This window comes from Ips typographus, linkage group LG2, assembly GCF_016097725.1.
Source record: "Ips typographus isolate SLU linkage group LG2, UJ_Ityp_2.0, whole genome shotgun sequence".
NCBI classification, from domain to species: Eukaryota; Metazoa; Arthropoda; class Insecta; order Coleoptera; family Curculionidae; genus Ips; species Ips typographus.
Window position 1 is genome coordinate 5,394,241 of NC_138423.1, and position 24,316 is coordinate 5,418,556.

The 24,316-nt window shown below is 34.7% G+C and overlaps 2 protein-coding genes across 6 annotated transcripts in view; both read right to left on the reverse strand.

Annotated features, from left to right (window-relative positions):
• Wdr33 (WD repeat domain 33) overlaps window positions 1–16,707 on the reverse strand; it is a 28,413-nt gene extending 11,706 nt beyond the window's left edge. Inside the window, exons 1-4 of the mRNA XM_081973981.1 lie at window positions 16,277–16,707; window positions 12,496–12,653; window positions 12,152–12,421; window positions 5,082–5,233 (exon numbers count right to left, since the gene is read on the reverse strand). Of these exons, the coding sequence (XP_081830107.1) occupies window positions 5,082–5,233; window positions 12,152–12,421; window positions 12,496–12,653; window positions 16,277–16,388 (692 nt within the window). The 5' untranslated portion in view covers window positions 16,389–16,707. The remainder of the gene's footprint in view (window positions 1–5,081; window positions 5,234–12,151; window positions 12,422–12,495; window positions 12,654–16,276) is intronic.
• Window positions 16,708–16,863: 156 nt separating this feature from the next.
• Window positions 16,864–23,855, reverse strand: LOC145724811 (tubulin glycylase 3A-like). Of its 5 annotated transcripts, none has more exons than XM_081973251.1 (15): window positions 23,695–23,855; window positions 23,514–23,645; window positions 23,049–23,461; window positions 22,777–22,980; window positions 20,251–20,383; window positions 20,138–20,197; window positions 19,964–20,088; window positions 19,764–19,908; window positions 19,510–19,699; window positions 19,216–19,431; window positions 18,231–18,321; window positions 18,020–18,179; window positions 17,700–17,964; window positions 17,337–17,643; window positions 16,864–17,193 (listed from the first exon to the last, which is right to left on the reverse strand). In XM_081973251.1, exons 1-15 carry the CDS (start codon window positions 23,707–23,709, stop codon window positions 16,890–16,892), a joined length of 2,760 nt encoding a protein of 919 aa, XP_081829377.1. In that variant the 5' UTR covers window positions 23,710–23,855; the 3' UTR covers window positions 16,864–16,889. The 5 variants fall into 5 exon arrangements, with proteins under 5 accessions (XP_081829377.1, XP_081829376.1, XP_081829375.1 ...); XM_081973250.1 differs by having other exon boundaries at window positions 22,783–22,995; XM_081973249.1 differs by having other exon boundaries at window positions 22,777–22,995.
• Between the last annotated feature and the right edge of the window lie 461 nt (window positions 23,856–24,316).

The following is a 24,316-nucleotide window of genomic DNA, read 5'->3' on the forward strand; positions in this document are numbered from 1 at the left end:
AAATAACTGAGTTATGACTATAAGTCTCTTGCTGTGCTAAAAGGATGTTGATGGAAACTATATTATTGAATTTTTGGAGAAATGTGGCAACTGCGCTTACAGTTTTGTGTGACGGTTGGATAGAGGACTTAAAGAGGATTCCAGTGAGTTTTTACAGCATGCTGAAAGCCCAGAAATAACTGAGCTATGATCATAAGCCTCTCGCTGTGCCAAAAGAACCTTTATGGAAACTACAATTTTGAATTTTGTGGAGAAATCTGGCAACTGCGCTTTCAGTTTTGTATGACGGTTGAATAGAGGACTTAAAGAGGATTACAGTGAGTTTTTACAGCATGCTGAAAGAACAAAAATGACTGAGTTATGACCATAAGTCTCTTGCTGTGCTAAAAGGATGTTGATGGAAACTATGTTATTGAATTTTTTGGAGAAATGTGGCAACTGCGCTTACAGTTTTGTGTGACGGTTGGATAGAGGACTTAAAGAGAATTACAGTGAGTTTTACAGCATGCTGAACGCCCAAAAATAACTCAGTTATGACTATAAGTCTCTTGCTGTGCTAAAAAGATGTTGATGGAAACTATATTATTGAATTTTTGGAGAAATGTGGCAACTGCGCTTACAGTTTTGTGTGACGGTTGAATAGAGGACTTAAAGAGGATTACAGTGAGTTTTACAGCATGCTGAACGCCCAAAAATAACTCAGTTATGACTATAAGTCTCTTGCTGTGCTAAAAAGATGTTGATGGAAACTATATTATTGAATTTTTGGAGAAATGTGGCAACTGCGCTTACAGTTTTGTGTGACGGTTGGATAGAGGACTTAAAGAGGATTACAGTGAGTTTTACAGCATGCTGAACGCCCAAAAATAACTGAGTTATGACTATAAGTCTCTTGCTGTGCTAAAAGGATGTTGATGGAAACTATATTATTGAATTTTTGGAGAAATGTGGCAACTGCGCTTACAGTTTTGTGTGACGGTTGAATAGAGGACTTAAAGAGGATAACAGTGAGTTTTTACAGCATGCTGAAAGCCCAACAATAATTGAGTTATGATCATAAGTCGCTGGCTGTGCTAAAAGAACGTTTATGGAAACCACATTTTTGAATTTTCTGGAGAAATGTGGCAACTGCGCTTACAGTTTTGTGTGACGGTTGAATAGAGGACTTAAAGAGGATAACAGTGAGTTTTTACAGCATGCTGAAAGCCCAACAATAATTGAGTTATGATCATAAGTCGCTGGCTGTGCTAAAAGAACGTTTATGGAAACTACATTTTTGAATTTACTGGAGAAATGTGGCAACTGCGCTTTCAGTTTTTTGTGACGGTTGGATAGAGGATTTAAAGAAGACTACAGCAAGTTTTTACTACAGTAAAGACTAGTTGACATCTGTCAAAATTAATCACGTGACGTTTAAAATGTGATTTAAAATTTAGAAATTTGATAAATTAAATTTAGACTATTTTAGACAGTTGTAAAAGATGAAATTGCAAGAGACACATCACGTGACTTTGATTATGCCATTTTAGAGGTTGCAACACTGTCCAAGCCAACTGACACCGGTTAAAAATAGTCACGTGACTTTAAATAGTAATTTAAATGTTGATCGTTTGTTAAATTAAATTTAGACAGTTGTAAAAGCTGAAATTGTAAAATACATGTTACGTGACGTTAATAATACAATTTTGAGCTTGCAACACTGTAAAAGCCAGTTGACATTGTCAAAAACAGTCACATAAACTTCAAAACGCAGTTGAAATTTTAAAAAATGTTAAATTAAATTTAGACAGTTGTTAAAACAATTTGCGTTTCAAGGTAAGAGATACTCCCTCTGGTGATCAGTTATGAAAACAGTTTCGGGCAGTCCAGCTGTCATTTCTGCATTGATTTTGGTTAGGAATTTAGCACTGGTTTCATAAATCATCATTTTGACACCTGTCAAAAACCGTCATGAGGCTTTTAAAATGTAGTTATACGTTGAAAGTTTGGTAAATTAAATTCAGACTATTTTAGACAGTTGTAAAAGTTTAAATTACAAGAGACATATCACGTGACTTTGATTATGCAATTTTAGAGCTTGCAATACTGTAAAATCCAGTTGACACCTGTCAAAAACAGTCACGTAGCTTTTAAAATGTAGTTTGTACGTTGAAAGTTTGGTAAACTAAATTTAGAGAGTTGCAAAAGCTGAAATTGTCAAAAACAGTCACGTGACCTTAAAAATGTAGTTTAAATGTTGAAAAATTGGTAAATTATTATAATAATTTGTAATGAATATTGTTTCACCTCAATATCATGTAACAAAGATTTTACCATAATAATTACATGTGCCTGTACTCTTCTGTTCAATTTTCAGTCAATTTTGTTAATACACTACATTTTGAAATATACAGACAATGCCTCAAAATACTCTCAAATGCCTTATAAATATCTCAAAATACCTCGTAATACCTCAAAATGTTTCGTAATAATGGGAAAATGCCTCATAATACCTACACCAAATTACTTCGGCGATCTACCTCTCGGTTAAAATGCTTAAAAAAATGCAATATAGGGAAAGTTCTAGGGGAGTTTTTAAAAAGAGAGTATCTTAACTGTCTATGGTCTTAATGATTAACTGTAATGTGCTTTTTGCAGCACAAGGATGAATTTGAATTAAAAGTTCAACACATCATATCATACACGAAATCTAAATGGAGAATATCCTAAACATAGATTAACACTTACAGAAAAAAGTCCGTTTTATATGTGTCTTTGTTTGTATAATTGTTTCCCCAAAAGTGTGCAATAAGAAAAGGTTCAAAACGAAGATTAAAAAAATGTTATTAGAATTAGAGCCTTACTCCTTGAGTGCTTCAATATTGGATTGCAAACAGAAATATAGCGGCATTTTATTTTCTTTTTGACGCTATTTATTTTGTGTTTCAGTGTATAATTATTGTAACACAATTGTAAATCAAGAAAGACGGTCGATTGTGTTTCAATTCCAATTAAGATCACTTTTCTGTTTAAATAAGCCGCTTCTACAAATAATTAATTTTGAAATGTAACTGCGAGAACACATCAGTATAGGTACTACGTTAGGAAATTTTATGTAAGGTTCAAAATAAAAAAGTTATATTCTTTAAATAATTTACTGACAAACACTTTTACAAGATGAAGATCGCTGGACAGTCACTATAGAACCTGGCGTTGAATTCTTTCTCCCTCTCGTAACAGACGGACATAGTTCCCAAGAATTGACGGTATAATAAAATATTTGGTCGAAAAGTAGTAGTCCATATGCACACAGTGGTGTAGTGAGTGTAAGTGAAAGCAAAACTCAGAGTCGATCTCCACAAATATATATTAATAAAAAGTTCTTATCTGCCTAACATGTTTCGGGTGTATTCAGACACCCATCTTCAGAGGCTTAACTAGATCACTAGTCTGCTGGCTGTCATTCTACAAGGGGGGACAGCAGAACCCAGATGTACTTAAGGTGATGATTGGTTTTTTATTCTACACAGGGGAAAAAAAAACTTGATCAAAACCCAGTGTTGATGTCAAAGAGAAGAAGAAGTCGGTTGCTTGGTTTTTTATTCTTGAAGGGGGAAAAAACTTAATCAAAAGCCAAGGAAGTTGAATGATGTCAAAACTGCATGTTTATCTAAAAGGAGACCAAGTAGACACGAAAGGGACGTCACACAACAAAAACCGCGGTGGTGTGAAGTCTTCATGTACACCTGCACCCAAGCCATGAAGCCCCGCACGGTCACACTACCATAGTGATAAAAGGGAAAAGTCCCCCTTTTTTAAATTTTAACTTGTTCAGTGTCCACCGCGGTTTTTGTTGTGTGACGTCCCTTTCGTGTCTACTTGGTCTCCTTTTAGATAAACATACAGTTTTGACATCATTCAACTTCCTTGGGTTTTGATTAAGTTTTTTTTCCCCTTTGAGAATAAAAAACCAAGCAACCTGTCATCTCAGAACCAGAACTGGGTTTTTTGATAAAGGTTTTTTTCCCCTGTGTAGAATAAAAAACCAATCACCACCTTAAGTACATCTGGGTTCAGCTGTCCCCCCTTGTAGAATGACAGCCAGCAGACTAGTGATCTAGTAAAGCCTCTGAAGATGGGTGTCTGAATACACCCGAAACATGTTAGGCAGATAACAACTTATTAATAATATATATTTGTGGAGATCGACTCTGAGTTTTGCTTTCACTTAAAATATTTGGGTTATTGAGGGCGCAATTTCAATACCACAACTTATTTAATTTAAACATTTATTTACTCAAAAGATATGAAAATATTTATGTTGTTTTAAGATATAGGTGCCATTTACTGACATAAAGAACAGATTTCCTTGTTCAACGTTAATATTAAAAAATATGTAAAAACTGTTTAAGGAGTACCTCTGTAGCTGTGCTTTTAAGTATTTTTTGTAACATTGCTTTTATATTTTGTGTAGTTTCACTCAATTTATCTTGTATTAAAATAATCTTTTTAATTAATAATTAGCACTATTTATGCATATTAGATTTATTTCATTGGGACTTAGGATAGGAATGGGACTAGGTTCTTTATTAACTTCAATCATTTATTAAAATCGTCGATAGAATTCTTCTTCCATATTTGATTTTTTAAGAAAATGTGTTTAGTGCGACGGTAAATTTTGTTCCAATTATTTTATTTATTTTTTTTTAATAAAAAGTGTCGAGAAATTCGCGAAAAGGCTCTTGAAATAACAACGCAAATCCTCGAATCTAAATACTCTGGCAAGTTATGGCCGGGGTAGAAAGACTCCAGGATTCGACTCGTAAATTAGCATGAAAAACGAATTTATTCCAAAAAAAAAAATACATTTCGTTACAATATCACAGTTATAAAGTATTATCACAGAACGTTTAGTCATTCAACCTGATGTTCCTTTATTAAACAACTTTTTTTATCACATTCTCTTAAAAACGAATCGCACTAACGTAGGGGGGAGGGGGAGGGGATGCGGATTGATTTTTGTTTTTTTTTTTTTATTATCCAAAACAACGGCTTTCGATAAATATACAAGTCTGAGCAAAATGAAGAGAAGTAGTAGATACCTTATGCCTCGGAGCGCTTCTTTGTGCGCCTGGAACACCTTGACGTTGTTCATGTTGGACTGCCAGTATTTTACGAAGCCAGCGTGGTCGCCCGTTACCATCCAACTGTCGTTGTGACTCCACACCATAGTTCTCACCGGACTGTCGTGGGCCTAAAACATAGAAAATACGTATTGTAAAAGTATGACGCGAAAAAAACAAAATCTTGAAATACTTTTTTATTTTCCAGTTAACAGTAATAAGTATAATAAAGCTACTAACAATGTTATAACACTTAAAATAAAAATCTGGTCTCTTACAGTTACAGTATAGTCTATTTAAAAACTAGGAGTGATTACGAATTCAGCAGAAATCATAAATAAACGGGTCAAATAACGCCGGCTCCTCCACCATTTGAATTTTCAGGTTAATCACTGTCAATCTGATTCTTTAGCATTCTAAAGTTTCTTGTTGCATCAGAGTCGTTTAATTATTATTAATGTAACGGGATTATTATGCGATTTATAATAGTCGTGGACGAGACGGTGTTAAATCGCTAATAATCGAGTTACATTCAAAGCTCTATCGTATCATTGGCAAAAGCGATGCGAAAACAAAATCAACCAAATTGTATGTCATTTAATTTTTGTTGTCCGCATTAAAATCATGCAAAATTTAGATATTCCTGATAATATTTTGGCTGCAGCCAACACTATAAGGTTGAACTTGCTTCCGGAAAAGTCGAAAGTCCATTATGCGAAAGAATATGAACCGTTTTGTGTGTGGCGAAACCAAGTACAAGTTCGAGGTGCAGAAGAAACGGTGTTGCTAGCATATTTTGCAAAACTCGCTGCAGAATATTCTGCTTCGTCCTTATGGCCAAAATATTCCATGTTACGAGAGAGTGGAAATCGACAAATACGTTTCATCAAGAAGAAAAACGTCGGAGAGCAAAAAAATCAAAGGTATTTACAATAGAACAGAATTTGTACGTTCTGCCCCAGACAAGGAGTGTTTGATGTTAAAAGTGGCCTTTCTAATTGGAATTGGAGGAGCCTGCCAAACCAATGAACTAACCAAGATGACCACGGAAGATGTTGACGTTTTAAAGGACAAGCTGATTGTTTTACTATTCCCGACTCCAAAACCCACAAGAAACGGACGTTCGCGATAGTATCTGAGGACAAAGTCAATCAAATCCTATGCTTTTATTCAAAAAGTATGCAATGTTAAGGCTAGCCCATGTTACTCACCAAAGATTGTTTCTATCATATAGAAAAGGAAAATGTACAGTAGAGCAATAGCTCCCTAGAAAATCCTAATATGTATACTGGTCACTGCGTTAGAAGATCTTTGGCAAATTTTCTTGTTAATGCTGGAGGGGATATATTGGATTTAGAAGAACTTGGTGGATGGGAATCAACAAAGGTTGCTAGAGGGTATCTAGAAGAAAGTTTGTGCAAGAAAGTTTCCATTGCTCGCAAAATTTAAATCGGCGATGTCTCCGGCAAAGGATTAAGTCCTAAGGAACCGGATGAAATGGAGAGGAATCCATACTCGGCCATTAATCAGCCTTCAGAAGACATAAATATGATCGTGGACTCCAAAGGCAGTGGAGTATCCGTTAAGTTTGAAAACTGTCAAAACATTGTTTAGAATATTCATGAAAAATCGTTGTAATATTATTCTGTTATCGAACCTGTTGTCCTTCGTAACTAACGTATTATTAGTAACTAAATCAAACTATTTTTTGATCTCAGATTTATAATACTCATGTGACTAGTAGTTTAGTTTGACATACAACAATAAACCTCAAAAAAACTAGAAAAAAATTCTGAGATTTTTTGATGATTAAGGAGATCTAAGGATATTTGAAAAGATCTGGGTAAATCTAAGGAGATTTGAGGAGATTTTCTGGGGGAGGCAATCTTTTGACCCAAATAATGCGCAGTGAGTAACCCCTCTGTTTAAGATTGGCATTCAACTTTTATGTTAGTTAAACTTTCAATAGAAATTAATGCGTTCTGACAATCGACTAATATTGGCTCGATGAATATCAAAAGTTTCATTGATCATTCAGGTTGTTGAAGAACATTGCCATATCTCAGACCACATCAAATAATTGTTTAAAAGCATCAGTTTAAAGCTAATAAGGATTGATATCTTCCAATCCAAATTTATATTATATTTGAAATTTGGATGCATTTTTATTTCTAAATAAAATAAGATAAGAGACAACCGGCAATATGTGTCCTACCAAAGGCATACCGAGGTCAGCCAAAGACATCACCCCAATATCAAAGGAATTATGCCGGCTGTCCCTTCTTGTTAAATAGCTATTCTTTGCTGACACTACAACTTTATTTATCTAACCTAAACATCAACAAACTGCCAATGTCACCCAAACCTCTAAAAACATGTTTTTGGTAACTTTTGCTTGTGTATGTCAGGCTTCTTCATTCACTCCTCCTAGTTTTTAAATAGACTATAAGCAAGATTAAATATCCTGTATATCATAGATTAATCTATCGTTTTGATAGGTTGTTTGGATGTTGCCGTGTTGACAAATTCGTCCTTTAAATCTCACATTATGTATCTGCCATTAAGCAATAATTGTTATAAATATTTTTGTGAAAATTTAATTTTCAATGTTCATTTTATTGCTGCAGTACGAAAGCTTGACATCTGTACATGGAAAATGTAGCAATATTAGGTAGCAAATAGATTTATCTTATTATATGTTCCTTATCTGACAGTGGTCTAAATATCTAAACAAAACTGAGGTAGAAACCTGGACGCTCACCAAAAAGACTACCAGGAGAATTGTAGAATTGAGAGAAAATACCGAGTCAACAAATTAGCAACACAGAAGTGATGCGACGGATGAAGAAAGAACCAGAGCTGTTAGATACCGTAAAATAGCAGAAACTGCAGTATTTCGGCCACATAATCAGGAACTACAAGCTACAAGAAATAGGAGAGCACCCGATCAAAAGAGAATATATTGGTTGGCAAATCATAGAACGCCATCATTCCAACGGATAGGCACTTCAGAAGAAGAATTAGTGTTAATGTCTACTCTATTGTTATTCCAAGACGTGAAATTAAGAAATTTTTGATAATTGGTAAACATACAATACAAAGTAAAAAAGAGAAGAAATGTCCAAACATACAATCCGAAAAAGTCATTAAAACATGCTGTCAGAAAAATCGAAGCATGGGAAAGAAACAGTATATCTACATAAAAGAGCAACAACTTTTCCCTTCACTTGGCATTATTGTAATGGACAGTGGTCGTGGACAAAGTATAGTATTATCTTCGTTTTTTAGGGCCATTTCAGGGAAGATTTGCGTCCTTCGCCTGCGGCTCGTGATGTAAACATCTCTCTTAGGAATTAATGGCTATCATAAAAAGCTCCTTGAATAATATACACACTTAATTAATTTACGGATGAAAAAACCCAGATCTACTAAAATCACATTTACTCTTTATCCACGTTTCTTCAAGAACAACTGACTTGAATTGAAATGTTTAATATTTGTGTTCTTTACAACTTTTATTCCTTCAGATTGATTCGCTTTTTGCTGAGCTGGTTGATAGTAGACTGTAACTATATTAAGTTGGCATTTTCAAAACTGATATCTGTGGAGTTATCCATGTGGAGCTATTAAGAGAAAAGTCTGTAGAATCTGACAGGAACCTGTCATAGTCAGCTTCTTCTGTCACATTCTAGCAACACTACTCTTGAGACTTCCTATGTTCAAGAATTAGGTCTCTGAATACAAGATCTCAATCTTTCGAATTGTCATTCGAACCTTTACAATGGATTCCGATACTAAAACTAGGATGGACCGTTTCGTTAAATTATTGGAAGCCCAACAGCTAGAAATGCTACAACAGGCACAGGCATACCAAAGTCAGATAAGGGAGCTTATTACATGTCTTCAAGAGAAGGGAAGAAACACACCTGCGACTTTAGACGTCAATTCGTTTAAGTAAATTTATTTACGGGAGCTGGTTGCCCGTTTTCAGAATGGTTTGCCAGACACAAGACTACGTTTGACGGAACCTTAACGCCAGTATAGTCAAATCGAGAAAGAAGCTCTTGCCTTGATTACTGCAGTGGAAAGGTTTCATAAATTCTTGTGGGTTTATTCTGCAAACCGATCACCGACCGTTGCTTGCCTTATTCAATACGAAAGATATAAAGGGACCCAGGCAGCGAACGTCCGCGCGTTTCAATCGCTGGGCATTAAGAATGATTGGTTATAATTTCGACATTGAATATGTGAAAACCGAAGAATTTAGTAAAGGGGATGCCCTATCGCGGTTAATTGATGAATCAAACAGGAACTCAACTGACTCGGAAATAGACTAGGAGAATAGAAGGTGGTTATTGCTGTAGTTCAAGCTGCTGATAAAGAACTAAGTGGTATCGCTCTCGAAGCTATGGGATCCGCAACGCTGGAGGATCCTGTATTTCGAAAGATTTCTGATCGAATAAAAACCGGATGGAACAAGGCAGACTCTAATGATACAGATCTTCGACCATATGTGCGTCACGCCGAGTGCCTATCCATTGTCAATGATACCATTATGTTGATGGAACGAGTAGTTGTTCCTCCTCCGCTTCGAGAATGTGCACTTAAGCTTTTACACCGGGGCCATCCTGGAATCATCATCATCATTATTTTTGGCCAGGAATTGACAACGACACAGAACGAATAGTGAAACAGTGCTTCAGATGTGCCGAAACAGCAGCGGCTCCATGTAAGGAACCTTTGAACCCGTGGCCAGACACAAAAAAACCTTGGTCTAGAGTTTACATGGATTTCGGAGAGCCTAAAAGGGACATGCATTCCTAGTGGTTGTTGACAGCTTCAGTAGGTATACGGATGCCGAGTGGATTACTCCAGCTTCAACGGCAGCTACGGTAAAGTATCTACGCAGCATTTTTCGCCATTTAGGAGTACCGAAAACAATTGTTACCGACAACGGAACACAATTTACGTCAACTGAATTTGCATCTCGATCAAGAATGGTCTCAATGATAAGCCAAACAGCTTGGATTTGGTTGTTGCGTCATATAATTATATGCCCAGTAGAGAGTTGAACAAACAAACTCCAGCAGAGGTATTTTTTGGCCGCAGGCCAAGAATTCCAATGGATGTTTTCCGACCACGGACAGCTCTTTCAGCAACTCACGCACAAGTAGTGATGAAGAGACAATTTGATTGTCGTCATGGAGCTCGTAACCGTCACTTTGAACAAGAGAAAAATGTAATGGTTGAACTTTGGAATGGTGAGCGGGTAAATGGGGTTATTTGCAATATTATTGGTTCGGCTTTAGCAACGGTAAACTATTACTCGCCATTTTAACCAACTGTGGTAACAACATCCAAGTAGACAACCCTCCCTACCGTTTCAGGAAGTGACTGGATTGCCGGAGACTAATCGAATTCAAGACGACAAGACTCGACTGGATAATCTTCGGTTAGAGTGCGTACAATCCAATTCTAATGGCAATGAAGTAGTGAATGACAGACTGACATGACTTAGTGGACATTTAAAATTTCCGAATTTTAGATCCGTTTTTCGTCTTAATGGTCAAATCTACGGTATTGAAAAAATTACAAGTTGATAGCCGAAAATGTGCTCTACAACTTTTATCTAAAGCGTTTTTCCATGAAATGAACCGTACAGGCGCAAAAAAATCAAAACCGTTTTCACATGTTAATCTCCTATGTCCAGGGTGCTCTTGGACACCTGGTATAGTCCGTCGAGAAATTATCCGGAATTTTATAGTTTCTCCTTATTTTAATATATAATATAAGTTGGCCCAAATAGTAGGTTCTGGCCAAAATTGTATGGCAACCGCAATTGGCAAATTTTGTTGATTCTCAATAAGCTGAGATTTTGTGAAATAATGTCGCAAGTAGAAAAAAGAAAACAGGTGGAATATTTGTATAAAAAAGGCGTTCAAAATGTTAAAAAATTAGTGCAATTAACGCTTTAGTGGCCTTAGGGCGACAAAATCCGCGACTAGGCTTTAGAAAATTGGCTAACGGATTCGGAAATCAACGAGGAATGAAAGTGTGTCCCAAAACTGTCCGCATATCACTGAAAAGGCAAGGCAATACACATCAAGAAGGCCGAAAAGAATTCCTGCAATGACATCCCTACAAAAGCAAAGAAGAATGGATTTTTGTCAACGTTTTCGAGAAGATAACTTTAGTAACGTCTTTATATCTGACGAAAGTTGTTTCCAACTTGGTGCAAATCATCTAAGAATCCTCTCAAGAAAAAAAGTTACTCTTCAATGTTCTAAGTTCCCCATTAAAATAATGGTTTGGGGTGCCAAATCTCTGCGTGGTGCTACTCCTCTTTGTATAGTTGATGGCACCGTTAATAGTCCAAAATATTGTGTATGTGGCTAAATATTGTGTATGTGTAAGCGGCTCATGTTTTGTACTCAGAAGGGTGGCGTTTTCAGCAAGATAATGCAAGATGCCATACTTCTGCCTATACTCAAGCTTGGATGCAAGAACACCAAATTGCAACAATTCCGTGGCCAGCAGCTTCCCCAGACCTCATTTTGCCTCATTTTAATATTCACATAATAAAGATGTTCAAAGGAAAATTATAATTCAGTTTTAATTTTTCCGGATATTTCAGAGAGTCCTCATTATAATATCCATAAGTATGGCTTAGAAAAAGTCCAAAATAAAATGCTAAGATATATAAATTACAAGAAAACAGGTACATATCAATTTCATATTCCTAAAGTAGACATTCTAAAGAGACATAATTTGCACACCTTAGAAAGTCGTAGATCTGTGGCATATTTGTTGTTTTTACACAAACTAGTTAATAATCAAGTTAGGGACCAATGTGATATTTTGAATATAGATTTGAATAGATTTAGAAAGATGATTCAAGAAATGCTGTAAATTAGTGGCTTGTTACTTTGTATATTTGCTATGTTCATTAATAATTGTGTTTAACCAACCTACCCTATAATTGGATGTATTTCTGTGGGGTATGTAATTAAATAAATAAATAAAACACTCAACATAATAAAAGTACATACCTGTAGAATAGTTTCGAAATTAAAGGTTAATCCATTCCATAGAGTAAATTCTCCGGAACTTGCACCGGTAACTAATCGCCGCCCTTCAGGAGTCCAGGCCATACAAAATATGGGACAGCGCATCTTATTGGTTGCCGTTTTAACAAATCTAGTGGTTACACAATTGATAGGATTGTCGGGATAGGACGGAGGTGGCATGAGATCTGGATAATACATTGCGTCCGGTTGTAAAGCGCGTCGGTCTCTATAATCTCGCTGCCAGATACGATTCTAGAAAAAAAAAACAATAGTACAGAATGTAGCTGATTAGAAACTGCGGAAACAGGCGCAATATGTCGACTCACTTCTAGTTCCTTAATAACAGCTGCATTATAGTCGACCGTTTTTCTCATTACAGACTTCCTTAGGCGTTTTCCATCAAAATCCTCTAAGGTCATATTGCCTAAAGGTCCAGGCAACGGTTTCATAAAAGGTTTAAATGGCTGACGATTGTGATTGTAGCCTGCAAAAAAAAGGTTATGTTGCATATCTGAATCACAAAAATGATAAATCAAAGTTAACACTCAGAAATAAGAACATTTTCTTTAATATCCTATAGTTAGATATGATTATCTTGGGCAAGAAAAGATTGGTTGAGAAATGAAACTTGATGCTCTTAACTCCATCTTTGGCTACAAAACAGAAAGTGAAAAAAAAAGCCAATTTTTTAAACATGAAGGGTAATTCTTTTTTTTTTTTTGACTAAATTTTTAAACTCACCCTTTGCTTTCCACAAGGATGTTTTAATTGTTATTTTGGTGTAACATGTTTGCAGACGGAAATTTCTTTCCTGTTTCTAGTTAATTTAAATGCACTTCAAAATCTCCGTTATGTTAAGATACAGAAACCTTCTGTCTAACCAGTGAAAATTATTTATTTTTCTGGAGTGACATTATGTGGTTCATTTTGATTGATTAGACGTTGGGTTGCAGTAATCTAAATGGTGCTTTATGGCCAACTTGTCAAATACTAAATAAAACAATATACACTTTTGGCAGAATATATTTCAATCTCAAATATTAAGAACTAGCTGAACTACCCAAGCAAATTAAGTTTTTTTTTCCAGTTTTCATAAATATTGTGTTTTATACAAAAATAATTAAAAGTGTTGTTAGATAGGTACCTGTATTAAAAGAAGTATTATTTAAAATAAACTGACTTATGAGTTGTCACAGTAAAATCATCAACTTTAAGTGCCCTTCTGTTGGTAACTTTTTGTAGGTAGCAACATATGGAACCAGACCATGATATCCAAAAAAAAAATTCAGTATGTTGTGCAATAATATAAAAAAATTAGATAAGATAATCTTGTAGAAGGAGGAAATATTGATCTCATTTTTAGAAAAAAAACTGCTTCAATGAGACTTACATTTCAACCTCTTGACACCATGTAAGAACATAAATATTCAAGTCAAAGTCAAGTAAATATTTTACTTTACCACGAAAATTTGACTGGTAAATTACAAATACTATGTTTCTGGCAGTTCAAACTTTGATACGGCTTTTCTCCTTGACTGTACCAAATTTTGTAGTGTTTTTTCAGGTTATTGGATAGGAAATTTAATGAAGATTCCAAAAATAGGCTTAAAACAGTCTTTTACTCACTCCAAGTGGGTTGACAAGCAATTTTGTCCCTGACTATCAAATTGGGCTCAAAAGTTACAAAAATCAGGATTTAAAAAAAGTTTTCTTGCAGTATTTGATACAAAACGTGATTTTGAAATTTGACAGTGGTCATGTTACTGCCTAGCTAATTTATTTTCTAAAAACCACATGATACCTGTTCCTAATGTCAAAACTGTCAATACTTTGACTAGAATTTGCAAGAATTACTGTTTAACACAATTTTTGAAACAAAACGTGTTTCTGAGCTCTATTACAGCTATTATCAATATATTCATAATTCATAGTAAGCTTAAGAAGGTTTCAGAGGCCTCTGGCAATACAAAATGGCTGTCAGAGGCCTCTGGCACGTTAAAAACAATTCATAGTAAGCTTAAGAAGGTTTCAGAGGCCTCTGGCAATTCAAAATGGCTGCCAGAGGCTTCTGGCACGTTAAAAACAATTCATAGTAAGCTTAAGAAGGTTTCAGAGGCCTCTGGCAATACAAAATGGCTGTCAGAGGCCTCTGGCACGTTAAAAACAATTCATAGTAAGCTTAAGAAGGTTTCAGAGGCCTCTGGCAATTCAAAATGGCTGCCAGAGGCCTCTGGCACGTTAAAAACAATTCATAGTAAGCTTAAAAAGGTTTCAGAGGCCTCTGGCAATTCAAAATGGCTGCCAGAGGCTTCTGGCGACTATAGTCAGTAAATTACTGGTAAATACAAATTGTTTAAATAATAATATAACTTTGACAGAAAAGTTTCATTTATTTCTCAAAATCTCTAAAATAACAAATCAAAACTTTATTGTGACAATATTGACCAAAAATGACTTTCATGAAATTAATAACAGCCATGACAGGAAAATGATCTTGTTCAAGCAAATTTCAATTTTCAACCTGTAAATCTACTGGTCAAACATGTATGATAGAGAGAATGTAACTTTCTTTTTGTGTAAAACTGACATTACTTTGTATGTATGCAGTTGCATATGGAACTTGCTACAGACCAAAAGCTCCAGACAATCATTGTTTTGAATTCAATCTTGAAATAAAGCAGGGGTAGCAGATTTTTACCTTGTACACTAACTGAAATAAGTAGGTACTTTATGAAATTGAAAACAAAGAATATGCATAAAGAAATAATAAAATATAAAAATGAGAGGAATACATATTTTAAACTGCATATCTGTAGTATGAACCAGAATGAATTGGAACAATAATTACATTTATTCTACTTATTGTGTGGAAGAATGGCATTTCAAATTGTCAACATTTTATGTTTTATTCATATTTGAACTAATAAACATCAGTAAATATTTCAATTTAGCTACTAATGTGTGCTTTAGACAGAGTATTTGTGTGTATTTATGGAAGGGCTTAAAAAGCAAAAATGTTTGTTTATTTTAATGTCTTCATTGGATTTAGTGCTGTTTGTTTTTTAAAATAAATGTTTTTTTGTTATCTTGTATCTAAAGTGAGAACTGTAGTGATAATGGGTGGGATTGAGATTTTTTTAAAGCTCCTTTACCAAGAAAAACTAGACTTTTTCTGTCTTTGTCCCAGTTTCATCATTATCTAAGTTTTTCTGTTAGTTACATGATTTTCCTATGGCTGTCTTACCACACCTGTATAATTTCAACTTTAAATTGACATAGTTATATAAATCTCAAAACAGTAGATTTCTATTTATGAAAACCATCAAAATTATCTCCAGAAAGCAGTAAAACCACAACACACTCTAATAATCCAGGAAAATCAGTTCCAAAGGTATTTTATAGCTTTATGAGTGGAATTTTGACATTTGGGCGTCAGTTACAGTCCTCTCCTAAACCTGGAAACTGTTAATCCCATAGAGGTACAAAATTGATATCAAATTATTTTAAAATTGAACTTGTTCTATTTCTGTTGATTCTTTTTTTGTTTTTATTATATTATTATGATTTAATATCACTTGAAACATGGAACAACAAATCAAGAACAAACAGGGTCCTGTATCCTGTATATATCAATTATATTAAATATTTAATAATTAAGTAGATACACCAATGTTGATGCATTTGACAAATATGGCAAAGTTTGTTTCCCTACCTATGTCAGTGACAAATAATTGAGCAAGCAAACAGCAACCCTTTAAGTAAATTGCTGAATTTAGACTTGTGGAGTTGTATGAATTAGGTTTCCTCCAGGATTTCTTAAATAAATTTTAATCTTAAGAAGCTTTGACACTGACAATTGATTTCTTTCAGCTAAGCAATATCTAGATATTTGTTTCTGAATATATTTTAGTGTTAAGAGTCCACTGGATACATTTGTATCTCAACAATGTTGTACAAGATGCTATACTGCTAGTTGTATTACAGGGCAAATAAAATATGTTTTGTTGAGAGTATAACATTGTTGAGAAACAAATGTATCCAGTGGATACCTTTAAAGATAAGAGTAAAAATTATAGATGAATGTTCAATAATAATTATGAAACTTACCCATGTTATGCTGTTGCATAGGCATCAAATTATTTGGGGGTTGACCAGGTGGCCCAACCATATTTGGAGGGGGCAACGCCAAATTAGGCGGAGGCTGAGAAAACTCCATCATTTTGAGTGTAAACGTTCGTATTTATTCAAGTTAGCACAATAGGGATTAAAAACTATGCCCATACAAAAATATGTCAAAATAACCTAAACAAAACGCCGACGGTAGCCATTTTTATCCATGAACAAACCGATTATCAAATCATTTGAAAGAACCGAATCAATTAATTAGTTGCGTAAAAACAAATAGTTCATCGTGGATTAAGCTAAATTAGGTGAGAAAATTGAATTTTAAATAAACTGAAACCGTTTAGAGAAAATAAAAACACGTTGATCCGCGACCGCCACATTCACGACTTTGTTTGTAAATGACAGTAATGACGCTTCTTGACAGCGATAGTGATGCATTTTTGACAATCGACAGCCTAGCACGTTATGCAAATCACTGGGGCAGTAGAGTACGTTCCGTTTTTGCTTTTGTTTTCAAAGCCAGGACTTTCAGTTCTCTACTACTATATTTTTAATCAAACAAACTGCAATTATAAAATACAACTTTAAGATTTATTTATAATCGGTTATTATACTTTTTTGCACGATTTAAGCTGTCTACAATTTTAACTAAACTAGACAAAACCTGTTTTTTATTATGTAATGAACCAATTTCCCCAAGTACAGCTGCGATTTTCTTTGATTCGGTCTCAGATAATTTATCCTCACTATTAACGTCGATAACGGTTTTGCAGGAAGTATCAGAACTTATTTTTGTTATTCTCACACTTTGATATAATGATATAACTTCGGCTTCCGTTTGATTGAACGAGTCCTCAGTCGCCATTGTCACTTCAATGGATTTCTCCTTTCTTGTTCGCCTACAAAAAATAATTTCTGAAATGTATTCCAGTTATTATTAGTTGGTGGTTACTTGTAATCAAATGTCTACTTCTTTCCCATTGTCTTTAGATACTCTTTAATAAATAACTGTTGCTCCGCCGTACTATTGGCAATAACAAACCTTTTCAGTTTCTCCTTCTTCACAATCTCTAAAAGATTTCTTAAGGCCTCTTTCATAGTTTGTCCAGTGTGTAATAAATGTTTTCCAGGATCTGGGATCACTTCCAGTTTTTTGGGAGCAGTTGATAAAGGTTTTTTCTTTGTTTCTTGTTCTGGAGGGAGATCGCAAAAATAATTGTCTGGAATGGGGCATCCAGCTACTTCTAGTTTCTGTTTGGTTTTGGTGATATAACCGTCTGGTTTTTCTTTGTAGATGAGTTCAAAATTTCCGGTACTGGCTTGTGGGTTTCTTGCGCTGTCTATTACCACTAGAAAAGTTTGTTCATTTTCAAAGATTAGACTCCCAGTAAGATGAAACTCTTACCTTTGATGACATCCTCCAACACCTCAGGGCACAATTTTGCTGTTACCGGAGTTGAGGCATAAAGAGCTGGACTTGAGTTGATCTCCAATATCCAAGGTTCAAAAGTTTCAGACAGCATGAAATCAGCACCGTACAATTCAAAACAGTTACGTCTTCTATCGATCTTATCTCTATGAGCAATCATTGCGGCGATGATGCATTGTTTCATACCGACATAAATGACTTTTTCAAATGTATCTGGGTAACCAATATCAGAGAGATAACTCTGAAATTACATAAATTTAGTGAGGGAAGAGCATGAATAAAAGTCGAAGCCAAACCTTGAACTGTTTGGAATCCCACATACCGTAAGATGGTATGAGAGGGTCGTTAGTTCCTCTATGTAGGTATTTGGCCTGCACTGAGTTGTTGGTCAAGTGAATTGATTCGTGTAACTTGCGCAGGTTGTAGGTTTGGGAACTGAATCGCAAGTAGCAAACCCTAGAAAATTTGTCTTATTAGAAGTGCATTAGTTTAAGGTAATGTCCGTACTTATACATCCAGATAGTTAAAGGATAAGCGCTGGTAACTAGAAACCACTGTCTGATATCGAACTTTGTGTCATGAATTAAGAAGGGCCTTTCTGAAATTATTAAAAAATAGTTTACAAATTATTATGCTTAGATGGGTGAGACAAAAGAATCTCCCCAAAACTCCAATGTCTCTGGAAAACATCTTCAAACAACTAATTTGAGATCAATAGGGAATAAGTATAATATAGCAGGTTCAGTCATTTTCGCTTTGCTGATGATGCTGGTTCTTATAAATACAAATCTAGAAGAACTACATTAAATAATAACTATAAATAAGTTTGAGCATCTAGTCAAAAACCTTCTAAAACAGTCCAGAAGCTTCTACAAATTTTAGAACAGTCCAAAAGCTTCGAAATGCTCTTAACTAGTCTAAAAGCTCTCAAAAGATTTCTAAAAGCTTTCGTATACATCTTAAAGCTAAGGTCTTCAACACTTGTATTTTTCCTGTTCTGACATATGCAATGAAAACGACCACATCAACCGTAAAAGCCTCTAACAAACTTCGAAGAGCACAAAAGGCAATGGAACAGATTATGCTGGGAGTATCACTTTGAGACCTCCTAAGAAACGAAGACAAATGAGCTTGGAAGATGTAGTGAGGCGCATTGCCACTCTAAAATGGTGTTAGGTGGGACATATCGCTAGGCAGGACAACACAAGAAGATGGACAAGACAGTTACTACAATGAAGATCCAGGCTTTCCAAGAGAAGTATTGGACGACTACAGAAAAGATGGATTGACGACATCAAGGAAAGGATATGAAGAAACTGGTACCAAACAGTACAAGATAGGTTGGATTGAAGAAAACAAATGATGTCCAGGAGCGGACAAGCAAGAGAAAGAGGGAGATAGAAATCGCTTAGTTAAATCCACATTTTGAATAATAAACCAACCAAAGTTACATCAGATGGTGTTACCAACATCAGTTTCAGAGCATATTTACCAATATATTTCTGAATCACATATCGTCTAGTAGGGTTTTTCTTTACAACATCCAAAATGTAGCTCAGAGTTCGGCAAATGTGAATTCCTTCTCCCCTGCTACTGTTGGTTGGCTTCAAAATCCAGATGTTCATATATCCGTCCATGTCCAAGCATGGCATATATTCTCGAAGTTGATTAAGAAGGTAATTAGCTCTTCGTACCATGTCTTTTGTTTCTAGAATAATAATTTAATAATACTTATCTAATAAGACCAACACTGCATTTCATTTTTTTCTACTAAATCTAGTCGTACCTTGGGAAGGGTGAATGCTTTTATCCGGAAGTTTAAAGTGATGTCCAATATGGACCGTTTTGTAAAACTGCTCCAAAAATTCGTGCCATTCAATTTCCAAAGCTTCAGGCATATCCTCGTCTATATCTTTATGGTTTTGAATTTTCACGTATTTATAACACTCGGATATGGCAAAGTCAAACACCATCATCTAAAAACAATTCCACCAAAACCATAAATTCAGTCTTTTTACCTTGGGAAAGTTTCACACTTACTGGTATTTTCCCACTGTCACTAACAATTTTACTCTCACCAGTTATGTTGTTCCTTACCACCCATTTCAATAAAGAACAAGCAGCTGTAAGACCAAAATCTTTGAGGAAAGATTTAGTATCACCACCTTTGGTTAATAAATAGCATCTAATAAACAGATAATTTTTAATACTGAAAATAAAATTAATTTAAGAAAATTTGCCTTGGATGGTTAATCCGTGCAACTCCTGGGATGTTAAGCCATTGAGATTCGCGGGCTGCTTGACAAAGTCCTTGTTTGCTAGTATAACTAAATGATTCCCTTCTGAATCTGTTAATCAGCGTTAACTAAAATACTCAATTAAATGGTAATTCAGATGAAAATTGTGAGCAAAACCTTGACGTTGTCCGAGCATTCCTTGAAAGCGTCATAGCTGTGGTCCCAATACAAATCAACCTAAAAAAGCCCTGAATATATTACCAAACTATACTTCCAATTGTGCTCAAAACCTGGTGATCCTTAAGTAACTTTGATTTTATAATCTTCTTCACTGTGTCTGCTATGCCTTTGTTTCTGGATAAATCAACCAACTCGCCTACGCTGAGTTGAAGGTATTTTCTAATGTCTTCGTTGATCCGATCTCTACACAAAGAAAACAAGATAATGTAGAGTAATGGAAAAGAGTAGTATAAATGAGCAAATAATCAGTTTTTGAGAAGCTTTGCGTTATCTTCTGACAACACTTGAACCAACATTTTTGTTTAAAAAGTCACAATTTGCAACTATAAGAAGTTTCATGTAGTCTTCAACCAAGTTGAGGTTATCTACAGAGGGATATGTATATCTACAGTCTTCAATGTTTTCAAAATTTGGTTCAAATTGCGGTAAATAATCTACTGAAGGTTATAATAATATTAAATCGGTACAATTTTTACGCACACATGGTTCTGTAATGTTTGTTTACGCCCATGTTTCCATATCGGAAACAATAACTTTACGCCCTAGGACTCTTCCATCAATTTTATGCCCCGTGTCACAGGACAACAGGCGGTAAAGTAATACCTTTAGCCTCTCACGTAATCTTCTTCTATCAGTCCTTGATACATAAATAACTATTGTCTTATCTAGATCAACGTAAATCATCTTCATGTGGACTTTATATATTTTTTAAGTTATAGCAAGATTTGACAGTTCTCTTAGGAAAATTTGATATTTTTTAGTTGGCTCAAAGTGATTTTTAAAAGATTTTACATGTTTCAACTGCTCCAGGGGTTTTAACATTGTTTTGAGTGCATGTAAGACCTTTTGCTCCATTTCCAATTGATGGTCACTTTTAGAAGGTTTTAGATATTCGCAGTCTTTAATGTCCTATTCATATTTTTAGTGCAAAACAAATCATTTTAGACGGTTCTTGACATCCAAAGCGTACTTAAAAAGCATTTTTTAGGAGTTTTTAAGTTCATCGTCATCTTCAATATTCTCATTAGTAAGTTAGGTTAGCACATCTTCCCATTCTTAGCTCAAAGTAATTCATCGTCAGAAAGTTTTACATGTTTCAAGTATACCTACTACATTTTCGAAGGTTTTTGAAGCTTTTTCCTTGTTATGTCAAGTTATACCATAAAGATTTTCTCTATTCTTTCCGTCCTCTTCTTCTTTCTTCTTTTTAAAGTGCCATCTCCTCTCAGAAGGTTGGCTATCGCTACTTTTGATGCTGCAGCTCTTAGACAACTCAATGGAACTACATTTGTACCATTTTCTCAAGATAATCTTCTTCCACTGCTTCTTTTTCCCTGTAATCTTCTCTGCATAATATTCCGCAACAATTCATATTTCTCTCCCAGCATAGTGTGGCCCAGATATTGTAACTTCTTTATTTTAATTGTGTTTAATATTTCCTTTTCCTTTATCATTCTTTCCAGTACCTTCTCATTTGTTACCATGTCTACTACTTAGCTTATTCTTAAGATTCTTCAATATGACCCCATCTCATACGCTTTTACTTTCCTTAACAGTTGTTCCTAAGTATTTGTACTTTCTCTACTAGTTTTTTACTAAAACTGATTTTGTAATGATCATAAAATATGACCTTTTTGTATAATATGGTGTCATCTGCATACAGAATATTGTTAATGGGTATTCCGTCCTCTACACCTCTACATCCTCTTTAATCGGTTCCGACACATTTAAATCGGCTTCAGCAGGTTTTATATTGTCCAATCGTTTTCTCCATGACATCTTCTTTACTGGATATTAATAGATAGTTTGATCCATTCTAAAACCATCAATCTTCATATTGTTCCAAGTTGCCAATGTCTTAAAGTATTAATCTAAATCGCTTTGTCTAGGTCAAATTGCATAGAACTCCAAAAGAAGTCACATAGTTTTAGATTTCTCAAGTCTTCTTGAAATTCCCTTAAGGAAATTATATCCAGAAGGATATTTCAAGGATTAACGATTTTCTCCATATTCCAAGCCACTATTATCACTTTTCTCCACGTCTCAAGCCACTAAAGTGTTATATTTACATGGTTCAATCAATGGCATTTTTCATGACAGTGCAGTGATCTATTCCAAAGGCAAGTAAAAAACTTTCCAGATGTTCTACTTGTTTAAGTCCTCCAGTGTCTTCTTTAGAAAGTTATAGGAAAGTTTGTCGTGATATTCTCTTTAGAAAATGCAACATCATATTATCAGAAGGCTTTACATGGTTATAGTACCTATCCATAATTCAGTTGGAACATGATGTTGAAACTACCTTTTTTCCAAATATCATTGTCACTTTTGTGATGTTCAGTTATTTTCTTCATGATACCTTCACTATATTTAGTGTAAAATTTGTTTCAAAAGATTTTACATGTTTCGACTCCTCCCTTATCAAGCTACATCATCTCCAAAAGTTTTATATTTTTGCAAAAATATAGATATCTTTCTTGTAAAATGTAGAGTTTTGATTGTAACATAACGTAAATGATGACGTACAACCAAACTTATAGTAGATGAACCGTTATTTGTCCTAAAGATGATATACCTACACTAACCTGTAGTTTGGATGATACTTCTCAATCCACCCTCTTTTGATTAAAGCCCTCCTAACAGCCGGAAATTGTCCCTTTATCGTAAAAGTTTTTTTCTCTCTTATGGCTCTATCGACTTCATCTTTGATGATTCCTAGAGGATTGTATACTTCTCTAGGTGGTGCTATAGATCCGCTTCTGTTGGACGATGTGTGTGAAGATCTGAGAAGAGTGGGGCTACAATCATTAAATCTTAACAGAAAGTTATTAAGTAAACTTTGAGGTTATACTTGGTTTTAACTTGGGGAGCTGTGGAAGGTTTAACTGACGTACTAATGGCGTTAGGTTCTGTAGGAAATTTCAAATTTGTAACAGCTAAAGTAGATTTTTTTGGTTCTGAAGATGGTCTAACTGGTTCGGCTCTAATAACATTAGGTTTTAAGTTTACTGGTTTTGCTGATGATGGTTTTGGTGTATTTGGGTTAGTTTTTACTTGGTTCCCTTTTTTCTTAAGTGGAACTGTTCTTTCTGCTTTTTTTTTAACCTCTTCCTGTTTCAGTCTGTTGAGTTCTTCTTGTTTTTGATATATTCTTTCCAATTCGTGCTCAACATTAGTATAAACTTCGTTTTTTGCACCAGTCGAGTTGACTAGATTTATGCCATTTTTGAGGTCGTTGAATACTTGAGCCATATCATAGACAACCTAAAGTTAGTTTAATATAATTACTTACTGAAATGCAATCAAATTGACTAACCTTTTCAAGAGTGATATCACCTTTCCTCCCATATTTCAAACTAGAGTTGGTGCTTTTGATTGTTACAGACGATCTAGTCTTGGCCAAGGCTTGTTGTAATTCACCTTCAATGGCAGTATAACTATCGACATCCTTAAAAAAATTGTATTTTTTTTAACAATTTAACAGTAAAAAAATTTACCTGATGCTTGGACATTGTGTAGCAAATTGGTTGTACTAAGAATTTTTTGATAAAAAAGGCATGATTGTTATATTTTCATGCTTATAACACGCGGAATTTAGATTTTAGGAAAATTTAGTTTGCTGTTTTGATGGTTAATGTTGTGTCAGATTTGGTTGACAGTTTGTAGGTTTGCAGGTCTTATGCAGGTTAATATAATGCGTATACCATTAAAGAATGCTAAAAATGTTAAATATATATTCATCAAATCAAAAATTTTATTCTTCTCCGGTCTCCGCCATCCAAGTCCCTAAGGCCAAAAACCATTCCCTACGATTTACCATCATTCAGTTGTGTTCGGAAATACATATTTACTGACTTTTCCATCAGAAGGTTACAAGTATTTCATTATACACTTTTTCTCAACCAAAAAGTTGTCACACATTTTGCACTTTTCTGAATATGTCTTCTTAAGAATATATTTATATTTCACAAGACAAAACCTTGTTTGTTGTTTTCACAAGTTTTTTGTTTCTTTCACGTTCCTTCAAAACTTTTTCTAAGACTTTAATTTTCAAAAGGTTTCACATTTTCTTTTCTTCAACACTAATTTTTACCTGTTTTTGGTCTATTCTGAAAAGAT

What these genes read in the sequence shown, in the direction of transcription:
- LOC145724811 (XM_081973249.1), bottom strand. An exon ending in CATCCAAACTACAGGTTAGT is followed by an intron (nt 20,384 to 22,776) that starts GTAGGTATATCA and finishes TTCTTTGTGTAG; the next exon opens with AGATCGGATCAACGAAGACA. An exon ending in GTTGGAGGATGTCATCAAAG is followed by an intron (nt 17,644 to 17,699) that starts GTAAGAGTTTCA and finishes AAACTTTTCTAG; the next exon opens with TGGTAATAGACAGCGCAAGA.